At 37.3% G+C, this 15,268-nt stretch overlaps 1 protein-coding gene across 1 annotated transcript in view; it reads right to left on the bottom strand.

Moving 5' to 3' along the window:
• Positions 1-12,068, bottom strand: part of LOC114685137 (vomeronasal type-2 receptor 116-like) — a 70,625-nt gene extending 58,557 nt beyond the window's left edge. The window contains exon 1 of the mRNA XM_028859755.1: positions 11,923-12,068. Coding sequence (XP_028715588.1) covers positions 11,923-12,068 — 146 coding nt within the window. The remainder of the gene's footprint in view (positions 1-11,922) is intronic.
• Positions 12,069-15,268: the final 3,200 nt, after the last annotated feature.

Raw genomic sequence — 15,268 nt, 5'->3', positions numbered from 1 at the left:
AATGTGCCTCTAGATTCTCAGAAGTTAGGTAATGGCATTGATGAGGAAAATGACTGTAAAAATAACTCTGTTCTATCATATTTATCAATGATGACTAAGCTTTTGACCTCAGATACAAAAGAGGAAGTTAAATGCATGTTTGGGGACAGAAATTATATGATCTATATTTTGGAACAACAAGAATTTTTCCCTGCTTATTGAGTTATATAAAATGAAGCACCCTGGTTACAAGACAGTCAAGGCTACAAGATTCTCCCAACCACTGAGTTTGACTCAGTACTTCCTCACCTACTCTTTGCCTTCTGTGTCACCTGTCAACCCATTTTAACTCTAATGTCTTGCCTGTGCAGAAAGAAAGACAGATGGAGGACAGATGACAATCAAACACTCAATCATGTAGTAACTCTGATTGCAGGTGTTATACCAGATGTAGTGTACTTTCTTAAGCTAATTAGGATATTACATGGTATGCAGATATTCATCTAGAAAATTCCTGTGTCTCTGTACCTGTCTATAAGGACCATCAGAAGCTATTTGCTTTCAGTTTGCAAGGTCAGCAGTATACCTTTACAGTTTTATCTCAAGAGTATATTAACTGCCTTGTCCTTTGTCAGAAATTAGTTAGAAGGGATCTTGACCATCAATCTTTTTCACAAAATGTCACATTTGTACACTATATGGATGACAGTATGCTGATTGGACCAAGTTGGCAGGAAGTAGCAAGCACTTTGAACTCATGGATAATACATATGTGTATTTGAGGATAGGAGACCCTAGTGAGGATACTCAGTAGTGGCAAATATAAAGCCTGAACCAGGGTATTTTCTGGATCCAAGCTTCACAACCAGTGGTGAGACTAGGACACCAACCCAACCACCAAACCTATGACCCACAACATGTTTTCCCTGCAGGATGCTCTGAGGCAACTGTGGCTCAGAGTTTGTGAGAGTTGCCAACCAATGACTGGTATAAATGGAGGCTCACAACAGGACATGGAATCCATGCCCAAGACTGCCTAGATAGACAAGATTGAGAAGCTGCATGGGTCACAGACCTAGGGTAGAACTAAGCACAATTGACAAAAAATTCAGTGAAATGATTTCTGGTGATATTCTCCTATACTCACAGGATCAGTGCCTAGCCCAATTGTGATAAGAGGCTTCCACCAGAAGCAGATGGGATGAGACAGAAACCCACAGTCAGACATTAAGTAGAGCTTATGGAAGCCTGCAGAAGAAGGGGAGGGAAGATTGTAGGAGCCAGGAGGATCAAGGAAACCAGGAGAACATGGCCCACAGTATCAACTAAACAGTGCTCATACTGTCTTCCCAGAGACTGAAGCAGCAACCACAGAACCTGAATGAATCTACACAATGCTCTCTGCCTACATGTTATGTTAGGTTAGCTTGGGGTTTTTGTTGGACTCCTAGCAATGGGAATGGGGTTGTCTCTGACTCTTTTGCCTGTTTGTGGGATGTTTTTGCTCCTGCTGGGTTGCTTCATCCAGCCTTGATATGAGGTTCTATGCTTACTCTTACTGCATCTTGTTATACCATGTTAGGTTGATATCACTGGGAGGCCTGCTCTTTTCTGAAGGAAAATGGAGGAGCAGTGGGTCTAGGGGAGAGAGGGCCTGAAAAGAGAGGAGGAAGGGGAGGCTGTAGTCAGTATTTTTGTATAAGAGAATAATAAATTTTTAAAATTACTTAAATTTTAACACAGTCAGAATCAACAAGAAAATAACAGAAATGACAGCTCATATTGACAAAGATGTGAGGAAAGGGAAATGCTTATCCATTCCTGTTAACAGTGAAAGTTAATACAATCATTGTAGAAAAAAAGTGTGGTGATTACACAGAAACCTGGAAATAGAACTCTCTCAAGGTCTAGCCATACCACTCTTGAGAATATGCCCAAAGAACTCTCCATAATACTGCAGTGACACTTCCACAGCCATGTTCATTTCTACTCTATTCATAATAGTCAAAAGATGAATGCAACCTAGATAATCAATAGATAGATGGATAAAGAAAATATAGAACATGTATAAAAGAAATGTTACTCAGATGTTTAACACAACAAAGTTATAGAATTCACAGGTAAATAGAAGGAGCTAGAAGAATCCTGTGTGATGTAATTCAGCAGGAAAGACAAATATTGTATGTATCGCTTACTGTAGATGTTAAATTTTAAGCCTTCTGAAGGCATCCTGTAGCCACAGAAATATATACAACCACAGAGATAAGCTATAATGCATCTCACAATGAAGGAGAAACAGAATACAGTTATGGAGAAAGGAGGGAGACTGGAACAAAAAAAAATCCAAAAGGAAGAAAGGGAAAGGAAATTAGGATTAAAAAAGGAAATGGAGAGAGGGGCAGGAAAAACTAAGGGACATTGTGGTGGTTGTGTGGAAAACTAATATAGGAGAAGCTTCTTAAAATACATACAAATATAAAAACAATCTCAAAGAAATTACCAAATCAGGAAAGACAAAGCCTGAACTTAACATCTCTTGCCCTCAAATGAAAACTCCAATGCCAAGAATGGGTTATATTTAATTTAGTATTTGGCAAAGAAAACCTCCAGGGTCAAGAATGGGTATCATTTAATTTAGTTTTTTTTTTACCAAAGGTTCCAATAGAAACCCCCTTAGCAAGTCAGGCTATTGCCAAGATTATTTATTGCACTCTACAAATTGATGGTAAAGCTCTATATTGTTGCATGCAACATACATATCTCATCAAATAGACTGAAGGCAAGGTGGTGCCTACCTAGAGCTGTCAACCCTACTGACTAGTGTTCATGTGACTGGACAGAACTCTGTATCTACAATGGAGAAAGATAAATACAAGCCCAGTTACAAACATGTATCTACAATGATGAGCTGCATGCATGGTATGCCTGTGTAATATTAGCACAAGTATTGTTGAAGTAATTGTCTTAGTTACTTGAAATGAGGATACCCCATGACCAAGGATACTTATAGTAGAAAGCATTTAACGGTAGGATTTAACATTTTGAAGTTTACAGCTTCATAATGCTAGTCTATTATCATGATGTGCAACATGGCCTCAGGCAGGCAGATATGGTACTGGAACAATAGCTGAAAGGCACATACTGTTCCATAGGCAGTGAGACACTGGGCCTGGCAAGGGCTTTTGAAACCTCAAAGCCCAGCTCCAGTGACACAACTCAGTCCAAAATACTTCACCTTCATCAAGGCCACATGTTAGGCCATACATCCTAATCCAGTCCTTCCAAACAAGTTCCATGATTTAGGGACCAAGCATTTAAATATATGAGCCTATGGGAGCCATTATCATTTAAAAAAATCCACAGTAACTCAATACTGTCTTATCATATTTAAGTTTTCCTTCATTAGATGAAACCTATTCCTGACACTGCTTTTGTAGCTAAGAACTGATGCTTAATAGGACATGGAGCTAGGAGAAAACTCAATACTGTTGTTCTGCTAAAGGAAAAAAGCAATAAATGACTCCTAAAGACTCTATACTATACCCATAGATCAATGTCTCAGCCATCATCACAGAAGGGTCCTGCTACACTAGATGGGATCAAATACAGAGAATGATAGCTAGAGAATGTTCAGAGACAAAGAAAGAACACTGAGACATAAATGTGATATCTTCATCAATCCCTTCCAATTAGGGCTCAGAGAAGTATGCAAAGGAAGAGATAAAAATATTGTAAGATCCCGTAGAGATAGAAGCCACCTAATAAAATTATCTTTGAGACACAACAAGACTGATAAATATATGAATTCAGTGAGACTATGGCAGCATGCACAGGTACTGCACAGATGAGATCCCAGCACTGAGAGGGGAGGTGGATATGAGCCCCCATTCTTTACCTAGGAGTTATCCCCATTTGATAATCACTAACAAAAGAAAAATTAGGGTTTTTTTTTCCTCCAATGGAGTCTAACTTGGTATACAAATCACACTTGTAAGCAGGTCCCATGGTCAGCAGTAGATGACCAAAACAATACAAACGCTGGTAATTTAAAGACTTTTTGTTGAGAATTATTTCTTTGGGTTTTTTAACATTACTGAACTTTTGTTCATAATGTTTTCTGATTTTTATGAGTTTTGTGACTATGCAAGCATGCATTTGTCTCTTCATGTGTATGTCTTCCTTGTGCTTCTCCTTTGTGTTTTTTCTATTTGTTTCTTTGATTTGTTTTAACTTATTTGTATTTTCATATGCCTATTAGTTTTCTAAAGAGCTGATAGGTAGGTAGGTAGATAGATAGATAGATAGATAGATAGATAGATAGATAGATAGATAAATAGATGTTAATGAATGGATTTCAGAGGGATGTGGAGGTTGTGGACAGCAACAGGGAGAAAATGAAAGAGGAAAAACCATTATCAGAATATATTATATTAAAAGTTATATTCAATAATGAATTAAAATACTGTGACAAAACCATACTAAGTTGGTGAGAAGAAAAGCAAAGTTGTTGTCCTATCAGGAATTTCCCTACTCTGGATTCCTTAGCACCTAAGAGATCTGGCATTATGTACTCTATGAAGCACACTACTGATGTAGTGTCCCTGGAATTCCACATGAGTTCAATGTGGATAAAGAATCTTTATTTTAGTAGTCAACACAAAATAATGACACTGGAGAATACTTTGTAACATTATTACTGCTTATTATGATTCTGAACTTCAACAGCCACAAGATATGCAGTGAAATAATGGCCTAAAGAATACAGAGGACTGTGTAGAATGTATTGCTTTTTAGAAGATAAAACAGACTCCTTACCTGAGATATCATCAGGAACTTTGGACTGGTGATACAACCAATAACATACTAGAATTGCCAAGAAATTGTTCATTTGCCAAGTCCCCCAATTGTTTCTCAATAATGTAACAAACAACAGTGGGAATATTAATTGTTGTCAAAAACATTAAATATTATTACAGTGCCTATTTTGAAAAAAACTTGTAGAGAAACATAGAAAGCAAGAAATATTACATATATTGGATATTATTTGTGAGCTGACATTATTGCATAAGTACATTCTTCCATTACCCATTCTCCTTCTATCATCTCCCATTTCCATTTTTTATGCAACCATTTCCACACATACAAGCCTCATTAAATATACTTGGCTTTTGAACCCACTTAGTTCAGGAGCCACCACTGATTAGTGAGAAGTTCCTTTTCTTCTTCATCCTTCTCTCTACCCTCTACTATCTTTTAAAACACAGACCCAGATTCAGACACATGTGTTGGGTGCAACTTTTGCCTAGTCCAATTAAACAGGTCACATAGCAGCCTCATCTGGAATATCTTGGTTCATATATCTCTTGTATGGTCCAATCTAAGAAAACAAGATTCTCACATCAGGCAAACAAGCAAAGAAGTACATATGCCACTGACAAAGAAGAAGAAGAAGGGAGAGAGAGAAGGAGGAGGAGGAGGAGGAGAAGAAGAAGAAATAAATGCTGAGACCATCAAATTAACTAGTAATATAGAATTGTTTCCCAGTGAGAAGTACCTAGATGCAGAGGACAAAGGATTTAAAGCAGCAGTAGTAAACTGTTCAAAGAATTCAAAGACTTTGAAGGGCATACTCACAATTCACAAAACTCCAGGAGGATGATAATAATGACTGAGTGACATCCAAGAACATACAAATATATGAATTAATTAATTAATGACAGATAATTTGGGAAGTAAAAACTGAATTTAAAATATGTATTAAAGAGAACATTAAGTGAATAAGATGGAATTGAAAACTCTGTATCCTAGTTTAAAAGCTGACAGGAAAGCCTTGCAATTAGAATGACTCAGTCAAAAGACAGAACATCAGTACTCAAATATAGAGTAATGGATCTAGATCAAATTAAGATGGAAACCACGGCCCAGCAAGCCAGGTGGGCTGCCCACAGACCTCTTCTTTGTCTGTTTCTCCAGACCCAACCCCCCAAGTCTTGTTCCTGGAACAGCAAACAGAACATTAGCTGAAGCCTTCCTTCCCCACTTCCCACATCTCTTGTGGATCCCACAGAATATCCCTTCCTATCATCCCTCCTCCATCTTGTTGCTTTGTCTGAGACCCCAACTCTGCCAGAAATCCCCTGTTCACCCAAGGGGTGCTTCAGCATGGGCAAAAAATAGGTTGAAGGCAGGGCACATACCTTTCGTACGTCTCCTGATATCCAATCCCCTCAGTCTCATGCTCAGTTCTGTAGCAGGAAACCAAATGTGCTCTCACTTTCCTCTCTGACCCCATACCTAATGGATCACAAATACAATTTCCTTCAAACATGCTTCCCCAAATCATCTGTGTCCAGCCTCCCACAGCATCAGCCTTTCCTGTGAACATACCAGTTGAGCAGGCCAGAAAAACAGACAAGAGACAACCATAGCACTCCCTGAAAAGTCTAGACAAGAAAAAGAAACCAATGAACAAAATATCCACCAACAAAGACAAATCTAGGTGTCGGCATCTAGATCTAAAAATTATCCCAAATCCAGAAGCTGGAGATGCCAGTGTAAAAACACAATCAATACCAAACAGAGTAATATGTTTCCACTAGAGCTCAGCTACCCTCCGAAAAGCAGGCTGTGAACATTACAACATAGCTAAAGAAAAAGAAAAGAACCTTAAAACAGCCTTTATGGATATTATAAAGGTCCTGATAGAGGAAATTATTAAATCCCTTAAAGAAACCAAGAAAAGATTCCTTCTGTTTCTATTATGTGGAACAAGTTAAGGAGTATTGGTTCTAACTCTTCTTTGAAATTCTGGTATAAATCTTCCCTTAAACCATCTGGCCTTAGGCTTTTTTTTTGCGGGGGGGAGGGTTGGGAGATTTTGATGACTGCATCTAAATACTTAGGGGTTACAGGTCTATTTAAATTGTTTATCTGGTCTTGATAAAATTTTGGTAAGTGGTACCTATCCATAGAATTGACCATTTCTTTTAAGATTTCTGATTTTTTTGGAGTACAGATTTTTGAAATATGACCTAATGATCCTCTGGATTTTCTCAGTGTCTGTTGTTATGTCCTAATTTTCATTTCTGATTTTGTTAATTTGGATATTCTGTCTCTGCCTTTTGGTTAGTTTGGATCGAGGATTCAGTGAAGAATTCGACTAGAATTTCAAAGAAAAGCTAATTCCAATACTCCTCAAATTGTTCCACACAATATAAAGAGAAAGAACATTGCCAAACTCTTTTTACAAAGCTACAGTTACCCTGAGACACAAACCACATAAAGACACAACTAAGAAAGAGAATTACAGACCAATCTCTTTCATGAACATTGATACAAAAATACTCAAGAAAACATTGACAAATCGAATCCAAGAACATATCAGAAAACTCATCCACCATGATCAAGTAGGCTTCATCCCAGAGATGCAGGGATGATTCAATGTATGAAAATCTGTTAATGTTTTCCTCAATAAAAACAAAATGAAAGAAAGCAATCATATGATCATCTCATTAGATGCTGAAAAAGTCTAACAGTCCTTCGTGATAAAGGTCTTGGAGAGATCAGGAATACAGGGAACATACATAAACATAATAAAAGTGATATACAGCAAGCCAACAGCCCACATCAAACTAAATGGAGAGAAACTCAAAGTGATTTCACTAAAATCAGAAACAAGACAAGGCTGTCCACTCTCTCTGTATCTATTCAATATAGTACCCAAAGTTCTAGCTAGAGCAATAAGACAACAAAAGGAGTTCAAAGGGAATCAAATTGGAAAGGAAGAAGTCAAACGTTTGCTATTTGCAGATGACATGATAGTATACATAAGAAACCCCAAATATTCTAATAGGGAATTCATAAAGCTGATAAACACTTTCAGTAATGTGGCAGAATACAAGATTTAACTCAGAAAAATCAATAGCCCTCCTATATACAAATGATAAACAGACTCAGAAAGAAATCAGAAAAACTCCACAATAGCCACAAACAACATTAAATATCCTTAGATAACTCTAACCAAACAAGTGAAAGTCCTGTATAACAAGAACATTAAGTTTTTAAAGAAAGAAATTGAAAAAAATATCAGAATATATAAAGATCTCCTAAGCTCTTGGATAGGTAGGATCAATATAGTAAAAATGGCCATCTTATCAAAGACAATCTACAGGTTCAATGCAATCCCCATCAAAACCCCAACACAATTCTTCACAAACCTTGAAAGAGCAATACTCAACTTCCTATGGAAAAACAAAAATTCAGGATAGCCAAAACAACCCTGTATAATAAAGGAACTTCCAGAGGCTTCACCATCTCTGACTTCAAACTCTACTATAGAGATATAATAATGATAATAATAATAATAATAATAATAATAATAATAATAATAATAACAGCTTGGTATTGGCATAAAAACAGACACATGGATCAATGGAATCAAATTGAAGACCCTGACATTATTCCAAACATGTATAAACACCTGATTTTTGACAAAGAAGCTAAAATTACACAATGGAAAAAAGAGAGCATCTTCAACAAATGGTGCTGGCATAACTGTATGTCAACATGTAGAAGCATGCAAATAGATTCCTATTCCAATGCATGAAACTGAATTCCAAATGGATCAAAGACCTCAACATAAATCTAGTTACTCTGAACCTGATAGAAGAGAAAGTAGGAAGTAACCTTGAAGACATTGGCACAGGACGCCACTTTTTAAAAATAACACCAGTAGCACAACCACTGAGAGCAACAATTAATAAGTAGGATCTCCCAAAACTGAGAAGCTTCTGTAAGGCAAAGGATATGGTCAACAAGCCAAAATGGCAGCCTACAGAATGGGAAAAGATCTTCACCAACCCGAGATCTGACAGAGAGTTAATCTGCAAAGTACATTAAAAAACCAGCAAAGTAGACATCAGAATATCAAATAATCCGATTAAAAATTGGGTAGAGAGCTAAACAGAATTTTCAACAGAAGAATCTCAAATAGCTAAAAGACATTTTAAAGAACTATTCAACATCCATAGCCATCAGTGAAATGCAAAAAAAACAACATTGAGATACCATCTCACATATGTCAGAATGACTAAGATCAAAACCATTGATGACAGCTTATGTTGGAGAGGATATGGAGTAAGAGGAACACTCTTCCACTGCTGTTAGGAGTGTGAATTTGTGCAGCCACTCTGAAAATCAGTATGATGATTTATCAGAAAATTGGGAATCAACCTAACTTGAAACCCAGCAATACCACTATTGGGAATATATCAAAAAATGCTCAAGCAAAGCACAAGGTTACTTGCTCAACCATGTTCATAGCAGCATTATTCATAATAGCCAGAACCGGAAAACAACCTAGATGCCCTTCAACCAAAGAATGGATAAGGAAAATGTGTTACATTTATACAATGGAGTATTATTCAGCAGTAAAAAAAAACGGTGACATCATGAAATTTGTAGGTAAATGGATAGAACTAGAAAGAATCATCCTCAGTGAGGTAACCCAAATCCAGAATAACAAACATGGTATGTATTCACTCTTAAATGGATATTAGATGCAAATCAAAGGATGATAACCTGGCTACAATCCACAACCCCAGAGAAGCTAAGTGAAAAGGAGGACACTAAGAAGGGACACAGATGGAGGGCCCCAGGAAGGGAAAATAATTTAGAACTCCTGGGTAAACTGGGAGGGAAGATAAAAGGGAGGGGATGAGGATGGGAACAAGAGGGAGAACAAGGAAGGACATATCTTGGTAGAGGGAATCATTAGGGGGTTAGGGAGAAACATGGTACTAGGGGAAATTCCAGGATGTGAATACAAGAATGACACCATCTAAGGCTCCTAGCAATAATGGAGATGGTGTCTTAACTTCCCTCCCCCTATAATCAGATTAGTTACTACTCTAGTTATCATAGAACCCACATTTAGTAACTGTTGGAAGCAGATGCAGTGATCTACAACCATGTACTGGGCTGAACTCCTAGATTTTGATTTAAGAGAGGGAGAAGGGATCATAGAAGCAAGTGAGGTCAAGATCATGATAGGGAAAACCACAGAGAGAGCTGACCCAAGCTGGTGGGAACTTATAGAATCTGGCCTGTCAGCTGGGGAACATGTGTGGGACTGAACTAAGCCCTGTGAATGTGGGTGACAGTTATGTGGCTTGGTCTGTTAGGGGAAACCCTGGCAGTAAGACCAGGATTTATTCTGGATGCATGAACTGGCTTTTCAGACACACTCCCTAGGGTAGAATACCTTCCTCAGCCTTGACACAGAGGGGAAGGGCTTGGTCCTGCCTCAACTTAGTATGCTAGACTTTGTTGACTTCCCAGGGAGGCCTTACTCTCTCTGAGAAGGGCATGGAGAGTAGGAAAGGAAGATGGGGGGAGTAGAAGAAGGGGAGGGAGGAACTGGGATTGGTATGTAAAATGGAAAAAAACTTATTTTAAATAAATAAATGAAAAGAATATTTAGAGAGATCATCCATCTTTTGCATGGGTTTTTTCCTTTGATTTGGATAAGTAGACATAAATCTTGATTTATTTTTCAGATAGCATTGAGCAAATCATCTGTTCTATCTCAAATGGGCTACTGGTGATTAAAGAAGAAAAAATATTGGATACAAGTTCTAGTAATAATACATCCCCAGAGTGAAAAACCACTGGGCAAAGGCTGAGTAAGGAGTGCTGCCAAGTACACATTAGGTAAACCAGGGAGCCTGCGAAAACACCCCCTAGTGCTGGAAAATTCAATACCAAAAAGTAGTAATCATCTTGCAGAAGTACTAGCAGATTGTACACATTCTGCAGATTGGAATGGGAATAACTAAAACAAAAGCGGTAATGACGGTCAGGGGAAATTGAATTTTCATGGCAGTTATCTTCTGTGTCATTTGATTTGCATGAGAACAATGTTAGCCACAGAAATTAATAGGATCCAAATGAGAACAGGAGCTCCTCCCAATGGGCAGGAGCCAAGATGCGTGTTATTGAAATCAATCAATGGTATTTTAAAATGTGTAATAGCCCCAGTCTTGCTCTGAGCCCATGTGGGTGGGCTTTCCATCTAAGAAGAAAAGAAATTAAGAATGATGACTAGGTAGAGTTCAAAGAACACTCGGGTCTTTGTCAGCTGGCCCTTAATGATAACATATTACTGCTCTCCTTAAATCACTTTATGACTTATTCAGAGTAAATGCCCAAAATATTGCATTACAATATAAAGCATATTACAGGTATACCACATAATCCTACAGGCCACACAGTTATAGAAAGATCAGACAGAACTCTAAAGGATATGCTAAATAAACAGAAAAGGGTAACAAAACCCCCCAGAAAAAGACTGCATAATGCTCTATTAACTTTGGATTTTCTCATTGCTAATGAGAAAGGAACAACAGCTGCAGAGAGACATTGGATAATAGAAAAAAACTACAGAAATAAATCAGCCTATATACTTTAAGGATGTGCTGACCTCAGAATGGAAACCAGGATATGTGTTACATTGGGGACAAGGTTTTGCTTTTGTTTCTACAGGAGAAGATATGCTGTGGATACCATTAAAATTGATAAAGGTTTGATTTGAACAATCTTGAGACCTCTTAATTAGTAGAGGTGATAGTTCATCAACCAGTGTGGCCATCCAATTTAACCTAACTTATACCATTAGCACATTTCTTTTCATTTAATCAGATATAACTTGCCAAAAGGGAACCTGTTGGCAGCAGACACTGAACAGGCCTTGTGCATAGCCTGTTTGCTTGCCCTACATTGCCCTAAGGTGCCCTTTTGTCCTTCCTCTTTTCCTGTGGTCAGTAAGTCACAGGATGTTTACGATGTAGCTATTGCTGGAACATTGTTTCAAGAATCAGCTCTCTGCCTGCAGTTTTCCTGTTTGGCTGAGCTGCTGGGATGCAGATGGGAACCTGAGGACCGTACCCTGACCCCATGGAGAGTAGGAAGTAGCAGGGTATATAAGGCTGATGGATAGTCAATAAAGGGGCTCTCTTTGAATGACGAACCACGGTGTGTCCTGAGTGCTGCTTAGCCTCGACGTCCCTCACCATTTCTGGGTCCCAGGCCATGCGGGTTGCTGCAGGAACCTCCGCAAAGTTAGTCTTGGGAAAAGGTTTATGTTTTTGTCTTTTAGGCAAATGAAGGCTAAGGAATCTGAAGAACACTGGACAAATGAGACAACTGAAGAAAAAGGACAAATCATCCAAAAAAAAAAAAAAAAAGTCCCAAGAAAAAGAGTAAAATGGCCTATTGGTATATCATCTACAAAATTTCATAAGTCTTCCTAAATGTTTGTTTGTATTTGCTCTTCTCTAAAGACATTTAACACTATTGGTCTTCTTGTAGTCCCAGTTCAATTAAAATTTAAAGCCGGTTTTGGAGTTGGAGAATGGCTCTCTCCTTCTTTAAACCCAAGCATGTTATTAAAAGGAAAATACAATCTCCATGTATAATGCCAGAAGAAAGAGCCATATTCTGATATGGGACAGGAGAAAAATCAAAAACCAAAAATTAAAAAAAAAATTAAGGGACTATTCTATTGCTACTAATCTCAATTCATTGACTCTATTCTGATTCTTCAAACTTTTCTTAAAATATGAATTTTATATCAGAATTTACAAGATTTATATATATATTAAATATATATATATTAAACTTTGTTAAGGTATTAATGGTCATATAGAGTACTAACTAATTCTAGAAAAGAGGCTTCAATTAGCTGCCTATACATGTCTTTGTGTTCGAATCTCTTATCAGGCCTAATATCAACTAAAGTCTCCAGGAAGAAGATGGGGCCCCACAACAAAAACAATTCCACATGGACAATAATTTTTATTTTTTTTATTTAATAAGACCATTCAGAATTATATATACAAGGGTGCCTGAGCTGGCCTGCTCTGGTGATCAGATTGCTGAATATCCTAACTGTCATCATAGAACCCTCATCCAGTGACTGATGGAAACAGTTGCAGAGATCCATGGCCATGTTCCAGGTAGAGTTCCAGGAGTCCAATTGATGAGGGAGAGGAGGAATTCTATGAGCAAGGGATATCAAGACCATGACTAGAAAAAGTACAGAGACAACTAGCCAAACTAGTGGAAATGCATGAGCTGAGGAGCCACCATGGTACTGGACTAGGCCCTCTGGATAAGCAAGACAGTTGTTTAGCTTAAACTGTATAGGAGGCCACCAGACAGTGGGATTCGGACCTGTCTCTAGTGTATGACCAGGCTTTTTGGATCCTAGTACCTATGGTGAGACACTTTGGTGCAGGAAGGAGAGGCTTGGACCTACCTCAACTGAATGTACCAGGCTCTGCTGACTCCCCATGTAATACCTTGCCTTGGAGGAGGTGGGAATGGGGAGTGGTTTGGGGGGAAGGTTGGGAGTGGGAGGAGGAAGGACAAGGGAATCTGTGGTTGGTATGTAAAAATGAATAGAAAATCTCTTAATACAAAAACAAATAAAAATAAAAAAGAAAGCCAACTTGGAATTAGAAAGCTATTAAACTGCTAATAAAGAAATCTTCATCACTAAAGAAATCAAATAAAACTTCTGCTACACGACATTTAAATTAAATAGAGGTTATGCTTCATTATGCTGAGAAAACTTCAAAAATTTTTCAGACATTTCTCATTTTTAATTAGATAGGATGGTCATTTGAACCCTATAATTTCTTGGCTAGTATGTTAAAAGAAAATGCAAAATTATTTGGTGAATCTGTTTTGGTAGCTAAAATTAATGTATCAAGAAACAATAAGAAACATGTTAGATAGATCCTACATTTTTTAATTATTAGATGTATAACACTGAATTTCCAGTCTCAGTGTAACCTAGAATCTTTGAAGGGACTTTTACAACAACTATACTAACTGTACTAGACTTTATCCTCAATTTTATTATTGGAAGTTTGTGATGAGATTCAAGAATTTGTATTTCTGGGCCAGGAAGATGGCCCAGAAAGTGAAAGGTGTTCACAAACAAGCCTGACAGCCCAAATTGGATCTTCAGAACTCAAGTACTAGAAGGATGTAAGTGACTCCTGCAAGTTGTCCTTTGACAGCCAGATATGATTCTCTCCAACTCCCATATATAAATACATACGTGCAATAAAAGAAGTAAAGAAAAAAAGAAACCCAGGAATAATAAAAACAGAGTAAGGAAATAAATAAAATGATTCAATACCTGAAATTGTAAATAGGATCAACAAAGAAAACCCAGACTAGGGGAATTCTGGAACTGAAAACTTTAGGAATTCAAATAGGAAATACAAACACAAACTTCATCAATACAATACAAAAGATGAAAGAAAGATCTCAGACATCAAAACTGTGATAGAAGAAATGAGTACATCAGTCAAATAAAATGTTAAATCCAAAAATATTCAGAAACAAAACATCCAGGCAACCTCGGACACTATGAAAATACCTATTTTAAGAATATTAGGTATAGAGGAGGAAAAGAAACACAGCTCAAAGGACCAGAAAATCTTTTCAACATAATCATACAAGAAAATTTTCCTAACCTAAAGAGGAAGGTATCTATAAAGGTACAAGAAGCACCAGGGGGGGAAAAAGCCCCTTTACCACATAATGATAAAACACTAAACATACAGAAACAAAATAGATCATTAAAAGCTGCAATGGAAAAAGAGCAATACTACGTAAAGACAGACCCATTAAACTTATATCTGACTTCTCATTGGAGATTCCAAAAGCCAACACAACCAGCCTGGAGAAAAGTGCTGCAAATTTGAAGAGACTACAGATACCAGCCCACACTACTACACACAGCAAAATTTTCTTTCACCATAAATGGAGAAAAGAAGACTTTCCATGATAAATCAAATGTAAATAATATAACTCTACATTTCTACCCTTACAGATGGTGTGAAAATGATACCCCATACTATGGAGTTTAGCTACACTCATGAAATGACAGGAAGTAAATAATTTCATACCAATAAAATCAATTAAAAGGGAAGAACACATAAGCAAACTCAGAAACACCAACATATACAAAAAAAAAATAGGCATCAACAGTCATTGGTCACTGACATCTCTCAATATTAGTGATCTCAATTCCCCAATGAAGACTGACAAAATGGATTGGAAAATATGATTTAACATTCTACTGTATTCAAAAAACAAAACTCAACATTATGGATAGACATTACCTATAGGACTCTAAAAATAATATACCAAGTAAATGGACTTAAGAAGCTAGGTGATGTGTCCATTTTGATATCTACCAAATTAGACTTCAAAC

Source organism: Peromyscus leucopus, chromosome 22 (assembly GCF_004664715.2).
Source record: "Peromyscus leucopus breed LL Stock chromosome 22, UCI_PerLeu_2.1, whole genome shotgun sequence".
In the NCBI taxonomy this organism is placed as follows: Eukaryota; Metazoa; Chordata; class Mammalia; order Rodentia; family Cricetidae; genus Peromyscus; species Peromyscus leucopus.
Note: the sequence above shows the minus strand (reverse complement) of the source record. Positions and strands in the feature narration are given on the sequence as shown.